Source organism: Podarcis gaigeae (assembly GCF_964106915.1).
Source record: "Podarcis gaigeae genome assembly, chromosome: 5".
NCBI classification, from domain to species: domain Eukaryota; kingdom Metazoa; phylum Chordata; class Lepidosauria; order Squamata; family Lacertidae; genus Podarcis; species Podarcis gaigeae.
In genome coordinates this window covers 61,478,189-61,502,370 of record NC_139681.1, presented here as the reverse complement: position 1 = coordinate 61,502,370, position 24,182 = coordinate 61,478,189, and the positions used below count along the sequence as shown (strand labels likewise).

Genomic DNA, 24,182 nt, shown 5'->3' with positions numbered 1-24,182 from the left:
CTCCCCCGCTTCCCTAGTGTATGTACCTGCAACTCAAGACAACACTTTATACATTTGATGAAGTGCAGTACACAGTACAGTGGTACTTCAGGTGAAGTACTTAATTCGTTCCGGAGGTCCGTTTTTAACCTGAAACTGTTCTTAACCTGAAGCACCACTTTAGCTAATGGGGCCTCCTGCAGCCGCCGCGCCGCCGGAGCACGATTTCTGTTCTCATCCTGAAGCAAAGTTCTTAACCTGAAGCACTATTTCTGGGTTAGCGGAGTCTGTAACCTGAAGCGTATGTAACCCGAGGTACCACTGTAGTCCACGAAAACTTCAGTCCTGCTAGTCTTTGAAGCGCCGCGAGATTCTTTGTTGCTTTTGCTGCAAGAGACTAAAACGTTGGTCACGCCTTCGGAGCCCGTTACCTGGCACTATGTCCCATGAAACGCACTAGGGTTTACTTCTGAGTAAACATTACCCGTGCTCATCCGGAGTGTGTGGCTAATTTGCAATGACCTGGGTGGGGGTGGAAAAACTGCTTCTTTCTGTTGAGGAGGATCAGTGGAGTAGCTGTCTAGGCTCCGAGCCTTTGGGCGGTGCGGGGGGGGGGGGTGTTAACTAAAAAGCATGTTTTGAAACGGGGAAAAAGTTGCCCAGCTCAGATGGACAAGGCACAGCTTTCATTTGCAGACGGCCAGAGTATGGGCGAGGCGAAGAACGTGTTGAAATTCCCCTATTCCCCCCCCCCTCCATCATTCAGTTTTAAATTCATTAATATTTGTAATAACAAATATTTTTACAAAGGGGGGAGACTGCACAGCACAAGACAGAATTCCAGCCCTGATAATGTGGCAGGTTGGTAGGAAGAGACCATTCAGGGTTGTGCCGGTAAGATTAGAGCTGCTTCTCTTTACAGGCCGAGCTTGGTCCTCCTCCAGTGTCTCCTTTTGGAGTTGTACCTGATTTTATTGCCAGTTTTCATGCGGATCCATTGCGGGATGGGCCGGTTCTGCTTCTGCTTCTTAGCGAGAAACCGCTTGATCTTGAAAGTCTTGTGGGAAGACATACTCAAGCTCCAGCAACCGCTCACCACAATGGCTACAAACGAAAAGAGCTTGAAATTTCCCTATTACCCAATAGTCCACACTCTCAAAATCTGTTTTGCCCCTTCGCTTCCTAAGATGGCGGCTTCGGAGACGCCTCTTCCCAGGATCCGTTCCCAAGAAGGAGGTCGGTGCACAGACTATTAAAAAAGAAAACAAAAAACGGAGCAGCTTAGGGAAGCCCTCTGCCTGCGGCCATTTTTTTTACAGAGTCGTCCAGCGCATTGCCAGTCTGTTAAATCCACTCTCCTAAATGAGGCAAAATCTCTGCAATGGATGGAGTGCGTGGAGGAGGATACACAGTAAAAGAGAATATCAGGGGCATGCAGCTACGGCGGGATGACGCTGCTAATGGCGCTGAAGTGGTCAGTCAGGCGCAGCGAACTAGGATGCTGACGTCATTAACCTGCGACTCCAGGGTGGAAGGTCCCTCCTGACGCTATACGACCGGGACCGACAGAGCGCCTGCGGGAAGTTGCCGTGGGGCTGGATGGGGGCTGCGGCCCGGGGGAAGAATGGCGAAGGAGCCCTGCAGAGGAGGGAAGCTCCGCGGCTGCGCCATTCCTCCTCAGTAGCTGGCGGTGAGCTCTTCGCCCGTCCCTCTCCCGCCGACCGCCCCAGTCGGCTCAGGGTAGCTGGACGCCTCCCTTTCCCCTCCATGCTTTCCCCATCCCGCCGCCTTCTCCTGGTGCTTCCTGTTCGCTTTTCCTTTTCTCTCTTTTCCTTGAACCGACCGCCGCGCCCGCTTGATTCATTTTCTCTTCTGCTGGCTGCTTGTTTCTTAGGGCTCGTCGTTTCGCTTTCATAGAGCCCCTCGCAGGGGGGAGAAGGTGTTGCCAGGCCGGCGGCTCAACTCTTGAGGAGGCTGAGAAGGCAAGATGTCTTCTGGACTCAGGGCAGCGAGCCTCCCCGCCTGGAAGCGGCACATACTGGACGAATTGAGGCGACGGGACCGGCTGCAGAGACAGGCCTTTGAAGAGATTATCTTGCAGTGTAAGTAAAGGTTTTGGTGGCTGCTTGAAAGTCTCCAGCTTAGCCCCAAGAGCATACATTGCTAAAAACTGACTGCCATCCAAATGATTGTGTGAGAGAGGCCATAGTGTGTGAGGAAGGTTATTTTTGCGGGATTGTAAACAACTTGTCGTCTGGGTGAAAGTCTTTTGAATTTTTTTTAGTCAGATTGAAGTAGCCAGCCCTGTTTTAATGGCCTTATACTTATAAGAGCATGTACGCAGAACGTTGCTTTTATAATGTTGTTTTCCGGTGCAAAGATTAAAGTAAGTAAAACATTATTATCCTATTGCTGGATTGTAAAACTGGTGGTTTCTTTTGTTTTTAAATGAACTCCTTCTCATTAGATAACAAGCTCCTGGAGAAGTCAGATTTCCATTCAGTGCTGGCTGACAAGCTACAAGTGGAAAAATATGACTTGCCAAGCCGGCATGAGATCAGGTACTTGCTGAATCAGTACAAGTGATGGTTACTGTGTCTGGTGTTGTTCCCTTTCCACCAACGATGGCTATTTGTCATAATAGCTATGTACTGCTTTCAGTATTAGTGAGAGAGTGCTGTTGCATGCATGTCCTTCTAGGGCTTCCCCATAGACCTCCGGCTGATCACACTGAATGCAGAATGCTGGAATTGATGGGTGTTTGGTCTGATGCAGCAAGGCTTTCATGTTCTTAATATATGAATATGTTTTAGCTTTCTTGTATAGCAGTTATTAAAACTACAGTCATACCTCGTGTTGAAGTTGCTTCAGCTTGAGCGTTTTTGGGTTGCGCTCCGCAGCGACCCAGAAGTAACGGAGTGCATTACTTCCGGGTTTCACCAATTGCACAGACGCTCAAAATGACGTCATGCGCAGAAGCAGCGAATCATGACGCGCGGACGCAGGTTGCGTTCGCTTCAGGATGAGAACAGGGCTCAGGAACAGATCCCGTTCACATCCAGAGGTACCACTGTACTGTTAAGAACTGCTATAATGCTTATTGTCTGTACATATTTTCTTGGATGTAACTCCTCAATACCATTGGGCTTACTCCCAAGGAAGGGTACAAATTATTTATTATCCAGTGATAGAAATGATACGCTAAATGTGTTGGTAATACTAGGTTTTTGAAAAGTTTAGCTAGTATGATTTTGAGCCATATAGGATATCTATAGGGTATGAAGAGAGAATGGATGTTCACTATATCTGCAGAAACTGGGGGCATTTATCTTGGAGATCAATTCACCCATAGCTAAAATGGTCAACAAAGTACATAAAATCACTGGTGTACCGAACAGGGGAAAAAAGAAAATCTTGATATGGAGATACGGTGCTCTGCTTATGTAATCTAAGTTCTACATTGAAACATTAATTTTACTCTTTTAAATGAAGTGAAATATGTTAAATATAGGGATAGCCATCTGAAACAAAAAGTTTGATAGAAAAATGGATTGTGGAAATTGGATAAAAAGTAGTTTGAAATGCTTTGTGAATTAAAAACTGAGAATTTTTCTTTTCTCATCCTCTGGGAAATTCCAGTCCAGGACATGATGGTGCAAGGAATGATTCTCACATGCAAGAAATAGCCCATCTTAGAATTAAGCATCAAGAGGAGCTGACAGAGTTGCACAAGAAACGTGGCGAGGTTAGGAGCACCCATTGTATCCATGTGTAACATTTCAATACTGTTCTTTTGCAGTGGTACCAGAGTAATTATAGGCTTACTGTGGGATTCAGAAGTTTGAAAACTTAACTTCTGTACAGTAGAACCTCGGTTTTCAAACGTAATCCATTCCGGAAGACCATTTGACTTCTGAAACGTTCTAAAACTGAAAGCGGAAGCCTCAGTTCAATAGGGAAACTCAAAACAGAAGCCACGTCAGACGTTTGGGTTCCAAAAAACATTCGAAACCAAAGCATTTACTTCCAGGTTTTTGGTGTTCGGGAGCCAAAGCATTCGAAACCGGAGCTGTTTGAGAACCAAGGTTTGACTGTATACTAATATTGTGACATTGGTTAATAATTACGCAGGTATCTCTTCAAGGAAAAACAATAAAGACACTTAGGTTGTATTCAGCTAACTTTTACTCAGAGTAGACCCATTGAAATCAACAGACCTAAGTCATAGTTATAACTTTCGGTAAATGTACTCTAAGTAAAAATTAGTTAAATGCAACTCTTTGGGTCTAGCAAATATTCCATATGTTTTCAAAGACTAGAGTAAATATTTGTAATAAATGTTTTAATAAATATTTAATAAATAATAGTACGATTTCAGCATGCATGAAATGTTATGTTAAGTTGGCAGGTGTATGTATACTTGGGTGTTCAGGGGGAAAAATGAAACACTGAGGTTAAAGGAAAATCAAACACAAAAAGTAGACTGTATTAATAGTTGATTTCCCTCAGTAACATAGTTTCCTTCACAGTTGGCCCAGTCTGTGATTGACCTGAAAAACCAAATACAACAGAAGGACAGTGAGATGCAAACGAATAATACAAAGTGAGTAGAACCCATTTACTACTTACAGAATTTGATTTTGGTGCTGGATGCCAATTTTTGGTTGAATTCTCATTTTAACTGAGTGTCTTTGCCCACTTTAGGCTGGTGCCCATGCTCTGCCCTTTCCCGGGGAAGCCAGACCTGGCTGTGGTAACACATGCCTTGGTTACACTGGATTATTGCAAAGTGTTTTACATATGGCTACTGTTAAGAGTATTCAGATGCTTCAGTAGTCCAGAATGTGGCAGCAAGGAGGCTGGTGGGTGGGTGCCCTTGGTATCTTACTACACCTGCCTTGCATACACTTGCTCCCATTTTGCTTCTGGACTTAATTAAAAGTGTTGGTGACGACTATTAGGGCCTTAAATGTCTTGGGTCCATCATAAGTGAAGGGACTGACTTATTTTGTACTCACCTGCCTGTTGTCTAAGAACAGGTGAAGAAACCCTTATTTATATCCCACATCAGACGCACGGTTTGTAATAATGTCAGAGGGTTTTCTCAGTGGCCACACCAATTTTGTGGAGCATTTTGCCCTCATGAATTTTGGATGCCCACCTCTCCTGCTATCACTGGTGGGTGAATATCTTTTTATTCTGACATGTTTTTGCCCTGACAGGTAGCTGGTGGCTTTTTTGAATACTGTGCTTTATCTGCCTGCCTGCCTGTTTTTATTTCCTTCGGTTTTGTTATACTATTTAAGTGATCTTTAAGTGTAGTGAGCTACCTGAGTCATGTTTAAGCATTAGCCTGGGGTAAAATAAAGGTAAAGGGACCCCTGACCATTAGGTCCAGTCATGACCGACTCTGGGGTTGCGGCGCTCATCTCGCTTTATTGGCCGAGGGAGCTGGCTTACAGCTTCCGGGTCATGTGGCTAGCATGACTAAGCCACTTCTGGCGAACCAGAGCAGCACATGGAAACGCCGTTTACCTTCCCGCCTTATCTACTTGCACTTTGACGTGTTTTCGAACTGCTAGGTTGGCAGGAGCAGGGACCAAGCAATGGGCGCTCACCCCATTGCGGGGATTCGAACCGCCAACCTTCTGATTGGCAAGTCCTAGGCTCTGTGGTTTAACCCAAGCGCCACCTCAATAATAAATATATGGGTTGCCTCTCTTAAAGGATTGTAGAATATTTGCAGAAGATATCTGAACTAGAGACAGAGTGCCAGGACCTGCGGAACAAGCTACAAGATCTTGAAAGAGCCAATCAGACTCTTAAGGATGAGTATGATGCACTCCAGATTACCTTTACTGCCCTTGAGGAAAAACTGAGAAAAACTACGGAAGATAACCAAGAGCTGGTAACACGCTGGATGGCAGAGAAAGCTCAAGAAGCTAATCGGCTCAATGCAGAAAATGAGAAAGATTCCAGGTATGATACCAGCAAGTTAAAACCTTTGAGTTGAGCTTAAATATGCAATAAAAGCCCCTCCCCAAAATTTATTTTCCCCAAATGTTATCCCCATCTTTTCTGGGTGAACATAGAAACTCTGTGTCTCTGTGTGTAGATCTCAGTATTTTTTCCAGTAATCCTGGCCACTTAACGACTCAGTGCATCCTGGCGAAGGGCATTTTTTGAGATTGAAGTCGATCTGAATGTAGAGCAATTTAAGAATGGTTTATGTAATACAGCTTGTGTCTGTTCAATTGCTCCTCGCTAGCCTTATTTGCATGCGTGCTTGTAATGCTAATCTTGTCTCCTGAGTGAAAGCATTAGGTGAAGTTTGGAGCTGGGTACCATCTGATGACACCCAGTTGTATTTCTTTGTGCCATCTGAGTCAGGGAAGGCTATGTGAATACTGAACTGATATCTGGGCACTGTAATGGGATGGAGGTGGGGCAACAAACTGAGACTGAATCCTTGTCGGTTGGTGATTCTCATGTCCCAGAATTGGGCAGGCGACCTTCTGAAAATGGGATTGAACTCTACCTGAAAGAGCAAGTGTGTAGGTTGGGTGCATCCTTGGTTCTAGCTATGTCACTGGTGGTACATGTGGTTTCAGTTGCTTGGAGTACTTTTTATTTGTTTATTTAAACAATTTCTATGAAACTTAACTACAAACATCTTGAGTGGTACACAAAGATACAATGCAAAAAATTGTGAACATCGACTGAGCCTCCTTTGGGAGAGAATTCGAAAGGCAGTAGAAGTCAATATGACATAGAGATATTTATTGAAGCACTTCTTGGTGATTGTGCTGAACTCAGTAAGACGGTTGGGATTTCAGCCTCTGATTATTGGACCCTTGATATTTTTGAATCATTTGCACACTCCTTCAGAGAATGTCAGCCAGTGACAGGATTTCCTAGCATTTCTGTTTTCCCTCATAGAAGACGGCAAGCCAAGCTTCAGAAGGAACTAGCAGAAGCTGCAAAAGAGCCGCTGCCAATTGAACAGTAAGTCTTCCCTCACCTCATTCTTCTCTAATGTCTACATGTGCCAGTCCTAGAAAGCAGACACAGACCCCACAATGAACATTACTGGTCTGTTCAAGCTTTGAATGTTCTTCATTAAATTTTGACTATAGCATTCTGCACTTTGAAGTGTGCGGTCAAGTGGGGGGAAAGGGCCTTAATTTTATCTGTAAGGGAACGGAGGAATGCAAAATAAGTTCACAACTTTTAAGTTGGCAATGTTGCATTACTTGATTGTAGAAATGGATGAGATAGATAGGAGATGGGAAGGGTTTCCCTGTGAGATCAGGAAACTGGAGGTCCCTGCATTGTGAGCATTAGGGAATGCAGTGGGGGACCAGCAAAAAAGGAAGCCGGTGAGCTGTTACTGTGGTGCGTCCCCTCCTTCAGCAGCCTCTTTGGAAACAAGAAATTTTCCACTACATCATGGGTTCTTAACCTGTGGTCCATGCACACCTCTGAACCCCCAGCCAACCATTCTGGGCTATCCTTGGCTTGCTGATTTGAGAGAATTCACAAGGCAGTGGTCGGGAAGACACCTCAAGCTTCCACATCAAATTCAATTTCCTACTTTCCTGGAAAGTAACAAGCTGCTGTTAGTTTATACTTACTACAGGTTTTTTTAAAACAACAACAACAACCTACAATCAAAAATATTTTTAAATATTGATCTAAATTACTAGTATGTGAAAGCTGATCAGTTCTGTGCTTGAGGTTTCGTCGACATAGAGTACACATTTGCTTTCTCTCATTTTCTTTTATTATCCCTGGAGTGCACAGAAATCACACTTTGTAAAATGTAAACAATGTATGCGGGCTCAGCTTGAATTTCAAAGGCAAAATTTGACTAAAAAGAATGGGTAGAATTCCACCTTACTTAGATGCTCAAGGCAACTTAGGTTTGGATTGGGCAAAACCAACGCTTCACAGTAAAAATACTCAAAAAATCAACAGGTAATAAAAACAAAAAAGCAAATAAAACATCAGTGGCAAAACTCTCCTTACTGTTAGGCTAATTAATTCCTTAGTGCACATAAAGAAGGTGTCTGTAAAAGTGCACTTTCCCTTTAGCCATATAAGGAAGCAAGCTTATGAATTCTGTTGAGAGGGCAGGGAGTTGCTTAGCCCAAATGCCTGAATGTCCTTCAACTCTCAAATGATTCAAAAAAGGCACGGTCCTGTCCTCCAGGGATGACGATATTGAAGTGCTGGCGGATGAAACCTCTGACCCTGCTGATGAGACATCTCCGGTGCGCACTGTCAATCGAACAGCCAGGTAAGAAGAATGGGGATAAAATAATGGATCCCCCACCCTGACCCACAAGAAGCTAATAAAGAATTCCAAGGGTGGGGGGAGGAATTGCACATATCCTTAATGGTGTAGCAGTTTGAGAACTGCTGCTATTGTATCCTGAAAGGGAAAATACTTTTGAGAGAGTTGTTATTTCCAATATGGATGTATTTGTGATTTCTTGGCTAACAAATGCCAGCATCTGAGGAAGCAGTGAATGTACTTGAGTATATCTCCTATGCAGCCCCTGTTAGGTTGGAGTTCTGTGTTTCCATTCATTTCATTGGAAAAAGGTCCTGTGAACTATTCCCACATCATTCAAAATGTCAGTAGTTATGAAGCCCTGTGAAGTATCAGAATGTTTTTTAGTATGAGTGACCTCTCACTTTTCCACAGAACCTTTTTTAGCTAGGGAGATCTCTTTTTTTTTAACAATATCATTATACTTTAATGGAAGTACCTAAACATTAGGAAGAACTTCCTGACAGTAAGAGCTGTTCAACAGTGGAATTTGCTGCCAAGGAGTGTGGTGGAGTCTCCTTCTTTGGAGGTTTTTAAGCAGAGGCTTGACAACCATATGTCAGGAGTGCTCTGATGGTGTTTCCTGCTTGGCAGGGGGTTGGACTCTTCCAACTCTATGATTCTATGACTCTAAGTATCCCAGAACTACCATTTCCTGACTTGTAAGTTCTCCCAGGAAAACAGAGTGTGAGCAGCTGCTGCCTTGTTTTCCACAAATTCCCTTTGCCATGCTGGTTCTTGTTCCTGGAACTGGAGGGAGCAGTGCAGCGCTAATGCAAGGGAGGCCAAGAGCTGGCGGTATGGTCAGGTCTGTGGTCCTGTTCCAATGAAGAGGAGGCATGATGTGGAGCTGTTGCAGACAGTTCTTCTCTTGACTGAAAGGACCATGGCACAGCTACCTAAATTGGCTCTCACAGCTTTGGAGAGCTGTAATTAACCCATCACTCTGTGTCTGGGTGTGGCAAAGCCCTGTAGTAGTGGCAGCAACTGCAGGTGGAAAGGAAGCAGGCTGGCTTTAAGTATTTGGAAGACTGATAGACAGAGAGAGTGATGGAAACAGATCTTTATCTCCCCCACCCTTAGTGGGCCAAGGCTCTTACCACAATTTTTATTTAAAAAATAAAAATATATCCTTTTCTTATGAAGCTACTCTTTCAGTTTCATATTCAGCTATGAAAATATTTCTTTATAAGCTCCTCTTGTGGATCATAACCACCTGATTGCTTTATCTCTGAAAACTTATTTCTCAATACAAATTCTTAATGGTCTAAATGGCTTAAACCTCTGTAAGGAGCCTCCTCTTCCTGCTGTTAGGCCAACATGAATTGCGCTCAATTCATAATTGGTGATGCAAGCATTTTTATTTCTTCAGTTCCAACGTGGTGACTTTTTTGACTGTCCTGAATTTGAATTTCCTGCTTGAAGTTGGGGTTCGAGGAGAAATGCTCTCCTTGTTGCATGCTGTGGGCTATGTGTGTTTTTGATCTCTGTTTGAACAACAAGATTTAAATCTGTCCTCCCCTCCTCTTTAGTAAGCGACACTCCCAGCCAGCTGGAGGCCTTCTGGACTCTATCACTAATATATTTGGGTAGGTTAGAATACATTCGCCTCTTTTGTTACATATCAGTACAATATGCACCGATATTCCAGTGATGCAAGGATTGCAAACAGTTGTCCTTATTTCAGCCTTTTTTTCTAGCTTCTGCCTCCCCGCCCCCTTTTTTTCTTTGGTTTTCAACTTCCTGTTCCTTACATCTGCTGTGTGCTGACCTCTGATCTTTCCCTCCAGTCTGTCTGAGTCTCCCCTTTTGGGACATCACTCTTCTGATACTGCCAGGTGAAAATTCGCTTGAAATTATTCACACTTAATCCAGCATGTGAGTGAGGGATGTTGAAGTAACTGCCTTGTTTTGATGTTGTTAACTGTAGCAGTGAAAAGACTTCCCTGTTAAAAGGTGCACTTTACCCTCTTAGATGAGGGCTGGGTTAAAAGAGCAATATTAATTGTAAGTTAACTGTAGTTGCAATGACTGTGCTGTGGCCTATCATTGTAGTCCTTCCTGTACTGAGCTGAGCATCCGTGTCTAGGTGTAGAAATGCAATGTGAGTTTTAGACTGAGGAGTATATACCTTTGCAATTCAGTGGGATTTACTTTATATGGGAGAAAAATAAACATTTCTTTAAAATAAATTGAAAAGCTGCAGGAACTTGTCTTAGCAGTGATCTTTGAATTGATTAGTTTTAACTCAGGACTCCATAAGGCTGCTGTAATGTTGGTGAGTCCTTCCCCAGGCCAACAGCAACCTCAAGTTACCATGCCATCCATCAGGTCCACGGGAGAAGCCAGTTGCAAAGATTATAGCAGCCAGGGGAGTCCCAACCATGCAAAGCCATCTCTGTGGGCGTAACCACCCAACTGCTGCTATACCTGAATCGGGCTGAAGTCTCTCTGCCCCTTCCCTCCCATTCTTACCCTATTGTGTAGTCGGGATCATCTCCCTGCCTATAATTTGAAGACAGAGCTGGTTCCCACCTGTGCCTAACTATATGCATTGGTTGTGCCCTTTCTCAGGAGACGCTCTTTATCCTCATGCCCTACCCCTCAAGATAACGTGGAGGCACACCCAGGCGCAAGCAAAGAGGTGCGAGTCCCTACCACCGCTCTGTGTGTCTTTGTAAGTACTGTATATTTGAGAGACATTATCTTTAGATGTAGAACTTCTAGGTGAATCTGTTTTTGTTTACTGTTGTCGTCATTATGTAATTGTAACCATTTATGCAGATGTCCCTCTCTCGCTTTCACATCTTCACTCACCGTGCTTGCAGTGGTGAGTGTCCTACCATCCGCTGGTGAGCCCGACCTGTTCCAGCCTGCCTTCTCGCAACTTTGGAGCAGCAGAAGTGGGAGGGAATCCCTAACCCCTCCCCAGCTCCACGATTGGGAGGAAGGCTAGAGGTTAACCTGACTGCTGTGCAAAACAGGCCTGGAGTCTAGGAGAGGAGCCAAGTGATTGCCCATGGCAGAGGGAGAAGCAGGGTCCTGATGCCCACAATATTTGGCTTGGCTGACAAGGGCAGCCCAAAATTGGGCCCCAGTTTCAGAGTTTTGTAAAACAAGTCACAAACTCGTTCATTAATAGATGTTTTGCTGAGGTCAGTGATGATGTCATAAATCTCTGATTGCACTGGTGAATTGCACACCCGCTACTTTCTCAGCTCCCAGCAGCTTTATGCTTTCTATCTCCCATCCACACTTTAGTAATGCTGTGAGGTGTTATGAGGCTGCTGACAATATGCGGATAAAGTCAGTGCATGCTGCCAAAGTGTAAGCGGCTTGGCACCGACTGCTATCTGACAAAGTGAGCCAAGGAGCCGGTAGTTTTGGGATGTGTCTTAATGTGCATGATCTTTAGTTTTCAAGCTGAGACCTCGTGATTGTGAATGGTGAGAGGAGAAATACGTTCCATCTAAAATATAATGGGCAGGAGTCCCCTAACCATCTTAGTTGGTTGAGAGACCACAGCCATTGTTCTAGGGATGTTTATTGTAGAGATCTGGTTGTTATATATCTTGGTTTCATGTAGCTGAAATCAAACAGGAAAATAGTAGTTTTGACAAATGATCCACTTGGTGTTACACTGTGTGAGTGTGGGTCATGCTTCAAGCTTGCAGTATCTCTTGTAGACTGGAGTGTCTTTTGATACCATCTATATTTCCATCCCCCTAGGATGCGCACGATGGGGAGGTGAATGCGGTGCAGTTCAGCCCTGGCTCCCGGTTACTGGCAACAGGAGGCTTGGACCGGAGAGTCAAACTCTGGGAAGTTTGTGGAGGTAAGTTCCTTAAATAGGGACAGATGAGCTTCCTCCTAAGATTGATTCCATTGTTGACATCTTCAAAATAATTGTGAAGATCTGCAGCTACAGTGCAGAACATTTGAAAGAGCCATTCTCATATGGTGACTAGGATGTTGGGTTTGGATGTAGGAAACTCATCTTCAACTCCCCACTCAGCTATGATGATAAATGTCTTCTCCAGAACTGTTCGCTACTCAGAGAAGAGAGAACTCATAATTCCAGTGGGACAGTATTTGCTTTGGATGAAAGAGGTTCCAGGTTTGGTCCCAAACATTTCTAGTGAAAAGGCTACATACAGTTGTATGTCAGTGATCCTGAAATATCAGATCTGTGTGTTTTCATTATGATGTTGCTTTTTTTCAAATACTTTCCTTCAATATCTGTATAACAACATCAGAAATCATCCCAAAGTATCCCTCCATAATGATTCATGACTTGATAAATTGATTTATTGTGATGGTTTGATATTTTTTCAGGCCATTTTATTGTGTATTTTTGTTGCACCCTGCCCTGACATTTCTTTGAATGAAGAACCAGTTTTAAATCCTCTTAGAAAATAATGAAATGAAATAAATACATGTTGCTCTTGCTTTTGGCTGAATGAAATAGACATGGGTTCAATCTTTTTCCTGCCTCCTAACTCTTGTTTCTTTTTTCTTGCACCACAGAAAAGTGTGAACTTAAAGGCTCTCTCTCTGGCAGTAATGCAGGGATTACAAGCATAGAGTTTGATAGTGCGGTGAGTATTTCTTATAGCCCTTTTTTTTGCAACTGTTTCCCACCGCACTTCCCAAACCATGTCTCTGAAATAAGCACTTAATAGATAAGGGAGGAAATGACACAATCGTCCAGAAATAGGTACAAAATTAGAGCCATTTTAGCACTGATTAATACTGTCCTTTTCGTAAGATTGACTTGCTTATGCCTTTTGTATATAACATGCACTGATTTTCTGCCAAGGTATGAAATGTCACAGTTTCATAACTCGTGAGGCACATGGCATATGTCTCTGCTTCTTTTGATATCTAACAGTGTTTTGCTGAGGTCAGTGATGAACAGTAAAAGGTCTGATTTGCCCAGTGGTTTTGCCTCCTTTACCATCGCAGCTCCCAGCATTTTCGCTTCCATCATACTCTAGACATGCTATGATTGGGAGAGTATTTGCTGATAAATAGAGATACGTTCAGTTTGTGTTACTCTAGAGCACTGGGTAGACGTGACTGACATTGTTATCCAACATAAACAGATAATGGAGTTTTTGAGGTATTGGAGCCACTTTATGGGTATATGATCTCAATTTTTTAGCTGAGACCTCTTTTGCAGCAAAACATCTTTCTCAAGAGCTCTTGTCAAGTTATCAGCTGCGGCAGGAAGAAAGTGGGAGAAGGAATGGGGTGGGGTGGGGCACTAGGTGTGAAAAGATTGAGCAGTGGTAGATGAGTAAAGAAAATTGGGTGAGAGGTTCTTTAACTTCAGGTAAGAAGGTGAAACAGAAAGCAGCTTAAAGACAATAATAAGGGTACTCACTGTCTCAGCATCAAAAGAGAGGACAAGAAGAGACCTAATAGGAGGTCAAGAAGAAGTAGCAGGATGCAGCAGTGATCTGAAATAAGCTGGTGACAGACAGATACAACATTCCTTTGATGCAGATGACCATGCAGGTAGTAGTGGTAGTCTAGAAAACTAGCAGGTAGTCTAGAAAACATTGCTACAACAATGAAAGGACCAGGTGCCCTCCAGTTGGTGGTGGACCAGCGTGGACAGTTGGTTAGGTCACCTGGAAGTTGTAGTCCATACAACATCTGCAAGACCAGAGGTTCCCCATCCTTGTTCTAGAAGAAGAAAGATCATATTGAAAGAGTTTAAAATTGTGTTTCCCCAGGGCTCTTATTTATTAGCCGCTTCAAATGACTTTGCCAGTAGGATCTGGACCGTGGATGATCATCGGTTACGGGTGAGTATCTTTTCCCCACAGGTGTGGCATGTATGCCTGCTTCTCACTTGTCTTCTAAATATCAAAAAGTGTTAGAAATTTGTAGGGATGTGCTGCAGGATTTTAACTGCAGCTCTTGAAACCTTTCAAAATTGAGTGGCTCGTTAATCTCTTTTCTTCTTTTACTTACAAAGAGCTCTTACAGTTAACCTGGCAGATGCAGATTGCTGCTACGGGTAGAATGTACTGTTTGAGAGGTCAGCAAACGAGAAGAGGGTCTGAAGGAGAACCTTCCTGAGAAATTTTTATACTTTGCAGAATTTTGCTTAACATTAATATTAAAACACTGCTGAAGAATGATATTGGCTTTGGTGGAAGCAGACCAATTCTAGGTTGGTGAACAGATAAAAGTAGCGTATTTCTCCTTTGCATTTTGAAGTTGGTCTTTGTAAGCATAAAGACACATTTCACGTTCATCTCTTTCATTCTCTAGTTTGCTCCCTCTCTGCCATGCAAACTGCATACAGATGGTCCAGCTTCCAGCAACTCCAGTTCAAAATCGTGTAGGATAGGATAGCTGCAATAGCCTCCACTGTTAGTTAGACTAGAGGCTCGAACGGACCCAGTAGAAGGAGCTTCATTTAACTAAATACTAATATGTGTGAACTTGGGGGGGGGGGGAGGCCTCAAGATTCTAGGAATTGCTTCCCTGAAAGACTGTGACTCTATGCTAGAGCACCTGCCTTGCATGCAGAAGGGCCTGAGTTCCATCCCCAGCAAGTCCTGGTAGGGCTGGAGAAGTTTCTTGCTTGAAACCCTGGAATGCTGCAGCTAGTCAGTGTAGACAGTACTATGCTAGATAGACAAATGGTCTGACTTGGTATAAGGCAGTCCTGTTCAGGGAAGTTTTTAATATGTGACATTTTAGTGTATCTTTCATCTTTGTTGGAAGCTGCCCAGAGTGACTGGGGAAAGCCGGCCAGATGGGCGGGGTACAAATAATAAATTATTATTATTATTAATAATATTATTATTAGGCAGTTCCCTATGGATCAGACCAAAGTCTAACTAGACTAGTATTCCATCTCCAAAGATGGCCAGCCATATATATCTGGGAAGCAGGACAAAGTGGTGAAAGCCATCTCCTGTTGCATATCCCTGGCACCGGGTAATTTGGGATATACTCCCACTGAACTCTGAGTTTCCATTTAGCAATCATGGCTCATAGGCCCACCCTCTATGGTTGCCGACACCTTACCCAACTAAGAGATGTGGATGCGGTCTTCTATACAGCAGGTGATTGGCAAACCAGCATTTGACACACCAAACTAGGATTGTTTAGATCTCAAACCGGGTTTGAGTCTGGGTAACATTATCAGCAAAAGGGACACAGGTGGCGCTGTGGGTAAAACCTCAGTGCCTAGGACTTGCTGATCGTAAGGTCGGTGGTTCGAATCCCCGCGGCGGGATGAGCTCCCGTCTTTCGGTCCCAGCTCTTGCCCACCTAGCAGTTCGAAAGCACCTCAAAGTGCAAGTAGATAAATAGGTACCGCTTTATAGCGGGAAGGTAAACGGCGTTTCCGTGTGCTGCTGTGGTGCCGGTTCGCCGGAGCAGCTTGTCACACTGGCCACGTGACCCGGAAGTGTCTCCGGACAGCGCTGGCCCCCGGCCTCTTAAGTGAGATGGGCGCACAACCCTAGAGTCGGACACAACTGGCCCGTACGGGCAGGGGTACCTTTACCTTTACCTTTTAACATTATCAGCGTTCTGTGCTTGCTAAATGGTTGGATGGCATGACTCGAGAGAGCAACTGTTGCCAAGCCTTTTCACTAATAGGATGTCAATCTCTTTCTAGCACACGCTCACGGGGCACAGTGGAAAAGTCTTGTCGGCCAAATTCCTATTGGACAATGCACGCATTGTATCTGGGAGTCACGACAGAACCCTCAAACTGTGGGACCTGCGCAGCAAAGTCTGTAAGGAAGCTATTCCACGTATACAATAGTAGTTCCCTTGCTTTTTGTGTGTCTTGCATGTGTTGAAGGGCATAAGAGCAGAACTTTTATGGACTTGTTATTTCTCAAAAGTGTACAAGCTTGGTACTGATCACCCTTCTATTAAGATTCTGATATCTACTTGGAATCAAAAGTAGTTTGTACTACCATGTTGTATTACCATAATGCTCAGCAAGAGGGCACCACGTCATCGTTCTACTTGAGATTCTTGTGACAGGGTGAGGTTGCTCACAACGTCTTTGGAGCTACTTTGCTTGTGATTAGAGGGGTTAGCTTATGGGGCTGGCATTCTTACTGGTCAGTAAGATTAAGACAGTAATTGTGTTTGGTGCATGAGTCATGGGTTCAACTGTTTTTTTTGCTGAGAGAAGAGTATGGTTGGAGTGTGGGGGTTATAGTTGTTGTCTTCTTTTTTTAAGGTATAAAAACAGTGTTTGCTGGCTCCAGCTGCAATGATCTGGTCTGCACAGAACAGTGTGTGATGAGTGGACACTTCGACAAGAAAATTCGCTTTTGGGATATTAGGTAAGTTTGAGATGGAGGATGTGCTGGGGTAAGGGGACATTGAAAAGGCCCTCTGACTTAGCTTTGGTTCATTTGTAGCGTGATCAGTGAAGTTCCACTGCTTCCAGTGCATGGGAGATTCCTTGAGCTGTGATTTATGCAAATAGTTCAGACAGCACAGTTCGCTGCAGGATGTTGAAAACCACATGAGCTAGGGAGAGAACCCTTGGAAAATAGATGAGTTTTTCTGGAATTCTCCAAGAAAATTCTTAGATGTTGAGCCAATTCTGAATCAAACTGAGATGAGTTCACCTGCTACTACTTAAATACTCCTCTGCATGTATGAAGATTAGAAATATGATTGTCTTTAAATTCTTGCTCACATGCTTGGAAAAACTAATTCTGTTCCAGACTGCGAGTGGTACAGCGCAGAATTTAACTAATCCTGTGTATAGCATGTGAACCATGATATCTGGTTTCCATCCCTTATTATAGTATGCTGCTGCTAACTAGTGAGGCTTTGCATTCTCATATGCTTGGCAGCACCGAGCAAAGTAGTCTTAAAATAAATGCTAACTCTTGTTTTTTAGAACTGAGTGTGTGGTACGGGAAATGGAGTTGCTTGGTAGGATTACAGCTCTAGATCTCAACCCAGAGAGAACAGAACTCCTCACCTGTTCACGAGATGACCTGTTGAAGATTATTGATCTCAGAGTCAGTGCTGTCAAACAGACTTTCAGGTGAGTACTGCTTTACAAGTGGGTTGTGGAGTTATAAGCCTGCTGTATGTGTAGTGTTGCTACTAGGACTGCAGGGTTAGCCATGATGATAACTGGCAAAGGTAGTAAGTAGGCTAGTCTGGTCCTGGAAAACTTCTATTTTGTACATCTTATACTAATATAGAAGCTTGTTAAATCCAGGAGGCATCCAGGTTTGTGTATCTAAGGGGTGCTGTGAGGAGTTCCCTTGTTGTTGGGTTATTCATATTTGGATCTGTAGAGATGAAATGTCAATTATTTCATAGCTGCCCTAAAAGTAAAATGTGAAAGATAGAGTTTTATTTAACCTTTTTGGGGGGGTTTTTTTGGTTTTTTTTCTTCCAGTGCTCAAGGGTTTAAATGCGGGTCTGATTGGAACAGAGCTGTATTCAGGTAAGCAGCAGTGTTGATTGAACTACAGGGCACTTGAGAGGGATGTGTGAAACTTTTCATTTTATGCACTCAAGATCCTGAGTAATCCTCTTTATTAAAAGTAATGTTGCATTTCATGTCCAAGTAACCAGAGTTCCAAAATATTTTTTTATTCTAAGAATTAAGTTACCCAGTTTTAGCTTCAGAATTTTAGCTTCCTTGTGTGAATGTTATTATTTTTGCACATGCTGCTTACTGGGTGCTACATAGTGAAAGATCTGATCAATGGGTGGTGGTGGTGGTAATGATGATGATGATAATTCTTGTTGTTTATTTGCACCCCACCCATCTGACAGGGTTGCCCCAGCCACTCTGGGCAGCTTCTAGCATATATAAAAACATAATAAAACTTATTAGCAAAAGTGGAGTACTCTCCGTTCAAGGTAGATAAGGGGTTCTGTGCTTGTATGAAGCTTTGGACTCAAGATTCTGTTCCCACTGTTCAGTAAGAAGAGATTTTAGGTTGAGTGTCTTGTTAAACTGGACTAATTTTCCTGAAAAAAATTATGAATTCTAGAGCCCCTAAGCTAGCTTGTAGTGCTGGTGAGTGGAGCACACTCTATGGTGCCCTAGACAAGAAGAAAGTAATTTAGCATCAACTCTTTATTGCATTGCAACTAAGTGTGTGCTTTCCCTCACTTCCCCAAGCTGACAGAAGGGGTGTCCCCATCATTCTATTCCTTTATGACACTTTGCCACCTGGCTAGACAAGCAGCTGTTCTACCATAGTCACGTTGCTGGATGGAATTTTGGAAATAGTGCAGATTAATTGCCAAATATCTGCAACATGGGTACCTTGCCACCTTTCATCTACTGCAGTTTGTGTTGAATAATTTGTGTTGACACCACTACTATAGTCCTTTCTGACTCTCTGAAGAGAGTCTGTTTAGTTTATGACTTCAAAGCTCTAGTTTAAACTATGGCTAGAGTGCTGAATTTCTGGGTGGCTTTGGTGGGTGAGCTTACATAGTGATTTTGCATTATGAGCACAGTATAAATTAGTGGTGGAGGCCAGTATCTTGACAAAAAGGTAAAAAAATGAATCTTTTTCTGCTCTTTCCCTGAACCAAACTCATGATTCTTCAGCCCTGATGGAAATTATGTGGCGGCTGGCTCAGCAGACGGGTCACTCTATATTTGGAATGTGCTTACTGGGAAAGTGGAGAGGGTACTCTCCAAGCATCACAGGTGAGGCAAGATGATGCTGTCAGAATGCCAGAGATCTTGTGTGATGGTGAGGTAGTTACATAGAAGCCTGTAAGCTGAAGTTTAACACTCCCTCAATGATTGGTTTAATGACTAAGGCAACAGTCCTAACCCCACTTACCTGGAAGTAAGCCTCATTTAATTCAGTAGGGCTTAAATCTGAGCAGACTTGGTTAGGATCACCCCATAATTCAATGTATCATTGGTATGCATTGAGATTAAGAAATGACATCCGAGCAAACTTGAGTGGCTCAACTAAGTTGCAGCACACGCTTTAAAAAAACTGAGACTGAATAGCACTTTTTTTCCCTTTAACCTGGACTCTGAGTGTATTCCGCAATCTAATAAACTGATTTCATGCTTCGTTTCAGCAACTCAATCAATGCTGTGGCATGGTCACCATCTGGAGCCCATGTGGTCAGTGTGGACAAAGGAAACAAGGCTGTGCTGTGGTCTGAATTTTGACGTGAAAGCACAAAAACCAGCATGCCAAAAACCTGCATGGGAGGGCAGTGGTCCGCATCTGTCTGGACAGGGCAGAAGTCCAGTGTCTAACTTCAGGCAAAAGTCTTTTGCTAAACACAAAAGTTTGGGTCTGGGAAAGAGCTGCTGATGCATCAGCCAAGGAAGAAAACCCCTTCCCATCGAAAGTACGTTGCTAGCATTCAACCTCTGTCAAGGATTGACTTCACTGGGTGGAGTCATTTAAGATGTATCATCTCTGCATTGGAAAGAGTTTCCACACCAGACAGCAGTGCCAAACAATTCCTTAATTTCCAGTGGCACTTCAAGCTCTGGAGTGTTCTAGCAGAGTTCCTGTTTGTCCTGATGTTATGCATGTGCTGTCACCTGTGTTCTCTTCTGTGGGCTGGCTTAAGATGCAATGTGAAGGATCCTGAAACATAGGAAGGGTGGGGGCTCAGCTGTAATCTCATATGAACAAGCCCATGACATTGGCAGTTGCGTCGAGGGAGACACTAGCATTTACTAAATCACAGTGCCCTGTATCATCTTAACTTGCCATTAAGGGAATTGTCTGTTCTAGGGTTGTTGTTTTTTCAGAGATGCTGCATCCTCCAAAGGCTTTCCAGGTGGCAGTGGAATGGAAGCATTTTAATGTGACCCAGTTTGTATTGGGTTTTAATTGTGAGCTAGAATGATAAGCGCTGCTGCTGTGATGAAGAATGTACAACTAGCAAGACTTCAGCACCAAAACCAAATACACGGTTACTTCTGCTGTCCTCCTTGTATTGGAGCCTCTTGAGTGCAGAGGAGCAAAGGTGGGGGGATAGAGCCCTGAATGTAAATGTCCTGGTGCTGGCAAATTCAGATCACTTGCCACTGAGAAAATGTGCAATATTCTTCCTGTGTTCGAGCTCTCTCTCTCTCTCTCTTTCTCTCTCTTCTCTGCCACGGAGCAGTGTGGTTGGCTTGTGCCCCTCGGCATTCAAATGCACAATATGGTTTGGGGAGGGGCTAGCTTGTGGCACTGAACATTGATGCAGCCAAACACCTTTTCCACATCCAGTGGGCTGTGAGACAAGCCACCAGCATTTAATTGCCTTTTGATTTGCACTTTATAATTTTGCTTCCTTCCTAAGCTTGTTTTTGTAGGGAAGTACTTGTATTGAATGGCAGAGGTGAGCAGGAATTATTCATGTCCGGGGGTTTTGCCAGGGGACCCCTCTTGTTTTGACAACTTCTGCAGAGGAAAACAGGACACGGGACAAAGATCTTATTTATTGTATTAATCCGCCCACTAGTACTTGACCGGTTATAAATAAACCTGTGTCCTGCTTCTAAATCCACGCTGCTTTCCCTTTCTTCTGTTATCCACTTTGGGCAGGGGAAGTGTAGAAAAGTGTCTGAACAGATGGCAGAAGGCTTTCTCTTAAATAGTATATTGTGGTGGGAAGTAGGAAGCTATTTACATGTGGGCTCTGCTTGTTGCTGCTGACCGTTGTGTCTTGATGCTGTTGGAAGGTGGTGGAGGCAGAAGAAGGGATGACTCAGGTAATTTTCACCTGAACTTAACAGCCTAGCTAAGCATTCTACCCAGGAATCTGTTTGTAAGGAGGTCAAATGAGTTTTTCGTTTAATACTGCAAAGGGAGGAGTTCACATCACAGCCTGCAGAGGTTTAGCATCCTTTCAGTGTAGTCCGCACACATTATGGCTCTCTTTAATTTCTCTCCCTCCTGTCTACACAGCTGATATTTAACAATTGACACAAATTCGTGACGTAGTTCAGGTCTACTGGAACAGACAATTCCACACACACAGCCTGGAGCACCTTCCCTTGATCCAAACCTCCGCAACCTCTTGTCTAGGAATTGGAGCACAGCAGGTTTCCATAGCAAAGCTGCCGAATTATTTTCACATCCTCTTCCAAAGACCATCAACATGGCAGCATCCAGAGTAAAAGCTGCTCACTGCAAAAAAGGTCGAGCTGGTCTGTAAGCGAGGTTGGTGGGCACCTGACTGGTGTCTTCTCACAGCAGCAGTTCCATATGCAACAGTGGCTAGGAGTGGAGAGAGTTAAACCTGGTAGAATTAAACCCTCCAGGTTGAGGAAGGGCTAGGAGCAGCGGGGGAACAAAGTTGCTGCTGTGGACTCCCACAATGTGACTCCTTTGTCTTTTCACCTGTTTAACAGGCTGCCTGTTGCTTTTCCATTGTGCACAGAGCCCTTAGCGGCTGCGCAGTAGTAAAGAGAATGCCAGTCTTCCCCATTTAGCAAGAGGATTCCCCCCCCCTTCTCGTTTGTGCAATGTTTCGTGCCGCTGCTGAGAAACATGGGGGTGTGGTTGGGGATTCCGTCTTCCTCCTGCTAGAGGAGGAGTGGGAACTTTGGGCCTGAGAGCTTAATCCCACCAGGATGTCAGGCGTGGGGCAGGTGAAGATGCAGTCACCTGGAAAGACCCGTGTACTCAGTGGATTGTCAGGGTTTGCAAAGTGCATTGCACAGAGCTATGCAAGCCCTGACAACAAACCTGTTACAACAGTTGCCTCCTTTCCACGGAATCTGTATGTTTGGTGCCTTGACGCCTCATGTAGTAAAAATCTAACATTGCATATCCTGGCTAAGAAAGCATCAACACAGATTGCTGCCTCAAACCGTTGCTCCATCTAGCTATTGTTCACTGACTGGTAGTGGCACTTGGGGGTTTTGTGTGGTTGGGTGGGGGCTCTCTCAATTCTAGCTGGGGTTGCCTGGAATTGAACCTTTGACCTTTTGTAAGGAAGGCATGTTCTCCACCACTGAGCTACAGCCCTTTATCATCTGCACTCTGCATAATTGACCTTGGGGATCTAGCAAATACCCAGGACAGTTCCTAGTGCTGAATCAGTGGGATGAAGGATTACTTAAGGATTATGCATTGTTTCCAAAGGAGGAGAATGGTGCAGGCAGAGGTGGGAGTGGTGAGGTGTAATGTAATAAACTAGGCAGGGTTAGTCTTGTGCTACAAAACTGAGGATCTAGTGAAATGGAGGCCCAATGCAACCTTCCATAGGGAGAGTTATGATTATACGTCCTGCCTCCACACACCACCTCACTAAGGAGCTGCGGCTTTCATTTTAGAGAAAGTTAAAACTGAAAGGGGATACTGAGCATATTTTATTGTTCAGTATTATTGTTTAGCCTTATTATGATTGAATTATAAATTGTATTAAATACCAGCAACGAGCCTTGGAATAAAACTCAAAAGAATTGAGATCTGCACAAACATGAATGCTTAGGAATATGTCAAATTGCTCCCTCCCTATGGAAATTTTGTTGTTTGCACTAATTAGAAGGAGCTTCCCTCCCCACATCCCCGGGCTTAATACATTTTTGTCATGAGTTAAGTCATATTTGCCTTCCATAGAAGTGTCGTGAGCCTTATGATGTGGGGGTGGGGTTTTTAAAGTGAAAGACTTCTTCGAAATAATCTCAAAATAATCTTTGAACATTAATGCTACTTCCAGTTTGTTTGCAATACAAAATACTACTCCAGCCACCGAAAAATTGATTAAACATTGGTGAGTTTAACGTGTACTTCTCAGATGTGCGATCCTCCTTATCAATCACTTTTGGGTTGCTGGCTATTATTCAGCTAATCCCAAATAGAGTGAATTATATTTTTACAGTTTCTGTGCATTCTGTTCCTCAGAATGCTTCACACTGTCTCAAGCAGTCATAAATATTAGAAATTAAACATGTCACTGCAACCTCTTTTAGTGAAAATTTGGACCGTTATTAGTAGATTGCATTTCTAACCAGGTTGTGAGGTTATGCACACCATCCAGAGGAGGCAGTTAACGGGGACCACATGAGATGATGTGGGGTGAGGAAGAAATGCTGTCTGTGCTGAGCACACCCAGATCTATTTTTGTAGTTCAGCTTAACGTGCACATCAGCCTCCATTATGCACGTGCAGAAGATGTATTTCAGAATGTGCTCTCTGTTTCTCCCTGCCTCCCTCCCTGGCCCATAGCTAATGACTGTGCCGCACATGTGCAGCAGTTCTTTGCTTCCAAATCCACTGTTGCGTGGGCAAACTGATAGCTATATCAAGGAGGCTGCAGATGATTCAAAATGCTCTATCAGTTATTCACAGAGAAACGTGCCACATTCATTTCCAATATATACTAAAAACAGTTCCTGGGTTCTGTCACGTTCTGCTGTAACAGCCTATCAAAACACAAGAAATGGAATGTATTGTAGGCTTAGCACATGGAGCCTGACTTTGCCCTCCATAGCACCCATTGAGTTGTAAAGGAGAAATGTTCTTACTGTTCTAGTCATATTAGAACAGGGAGAACACAGAGCCATGAGGTACATATAGTTCTTGCCCTAATGTCTCCACAGACGCACTGCTTTACTTTCTCTCATATTAGGTAGGTGGCTGCTATCCTCTCATATGAAGAAATGAAAAACGCTGTAATGGGAGACAACATTGGAGTGGGATGAAATCGGCCATTCACATCTGACACTAGATGACTCGGCCTCCTTCAAACCTTACTTCCCTTTCCCTAAGGGCTTCACATTCCTCCGTTTTTATGTCTGCGCCTGAAAAAGTTTATTGCATGCATACATACTTAGCACAATTTTTTCATTTCATAACATCCAAAAGGCATTTCCCCCTACAATTAAAAAGTTTCATTTTGTTGGAAAATT

General features: G+C 43.7%; 2 protein-coding genes across 8 annotated transcripts; one reads left to right on the top strand and one right to left on the bottom strand.

Annotated features, from left to right (window-relative positions):
• Positions 1–735: 735 nt before the first annotated feature.
• On the bottom strand, positions 736–1,120 carry LOC310845918 (large ribosomal subunit protein eL39). Its single transcript, XM_083741746.1, has one exon. The coding sequence runs from the start codon at positions 1,049–1,051 to the stop codon at positions 896–898; it is 156 nt and encodes a 51-aa protein (XP_083597872.1). The 5' UTR covers positions 1,052–1,120; the 3' UTR covers positions 736–895.
• A 377-nt stretch (positions 1,121–1,497) lies between these two features.
• ATG16L1 (autophagy related 16 like 1) lies at positions 1,498–20,830 on the top strand. Of its 7 annotated transcripts, none has more exons than XM_083741731.1 (20): positions 1,498–1,719; positions 1,874–2,081; positions 2,447–2,540; positions 3,619–3,724; positions 4,509–4,582; positions 5,707–5,958; positions 6,919–6,984; positions 8,192–8,278; positions 9,847–9,903; positions 10,105–10,152; positions 10,889–10,991; positions 12,044–12,149; positions 12,842–12,912; positions 14,056–14,127; positions 15,963–16,083; positions 16,542–16,647; positions 17,217–17,366; positions 17,730–17,777; positions 18,903–19,004; positions 19,394–20,830. In XM_083741731.1, exons 2-20 carry the CDS (start codon positions 1,967–1,969, stop codon positions 19,485–19,487), a joined length of 1,872 nt encoding a protein of 623 aa, XP_083597857.1. In that variant the 5' UTR covers positions 1,498–1,719; positions 1,874–1,966; the 3' UTR covers positions 19,488–20,830. The 7 variants fall into 7 exon arrangements, with proteins under 7 accessions (XP_083597857.1, XP_083597860.1, XP_083597856.1 ...); XM_083741730.1 differs by having other exon boundaries at positions 1,500–1,669; XM_083741734.1 differs by lacking the exon at positions 9,847–9,903 and having other exon boundaries at positions 1,499–1,719.
• The last annotated feature ends 3,352 nt before the right edge of the window (positions 20,831–24,182 follow it).

What these genes read in the sequence shown, in the direction of transcription:
- LOC310845918 (XM_083741746.1), bottom strand. Translation starts at nt 1,051, where the DNA reads ATGTCTTCCCACAAGACTTTCAAGATCAAGCGGTTTCTCGCTAAGAAG.
- ATG16L1 (XM_083741731.1), top strand. Translation starts at nt 1,967, where the DNA reads ATGTCTTCTGGACTCAGGGCAGCGAGCCTCCCCGCCTGGAAGCGGCAC. An exon ending in CCAAGCCGGCATGAGATCAG is followed by an intron (nt 2,541 to 3,618) that starts GTACTTGCTGAA and finishes GGGAAATTCCAG; the next exon opens with TCCAGGACATGATGGTGCAA. An exon ending in CACTCTTCTGATACTGCCAG is followed by an intron (nt 10,153 to 10,888) that starts GTGAAAATTCGC and finishes GCCCTTTCTCAG; the next exon opens with GAGACGCTCTTTATCCTCAT.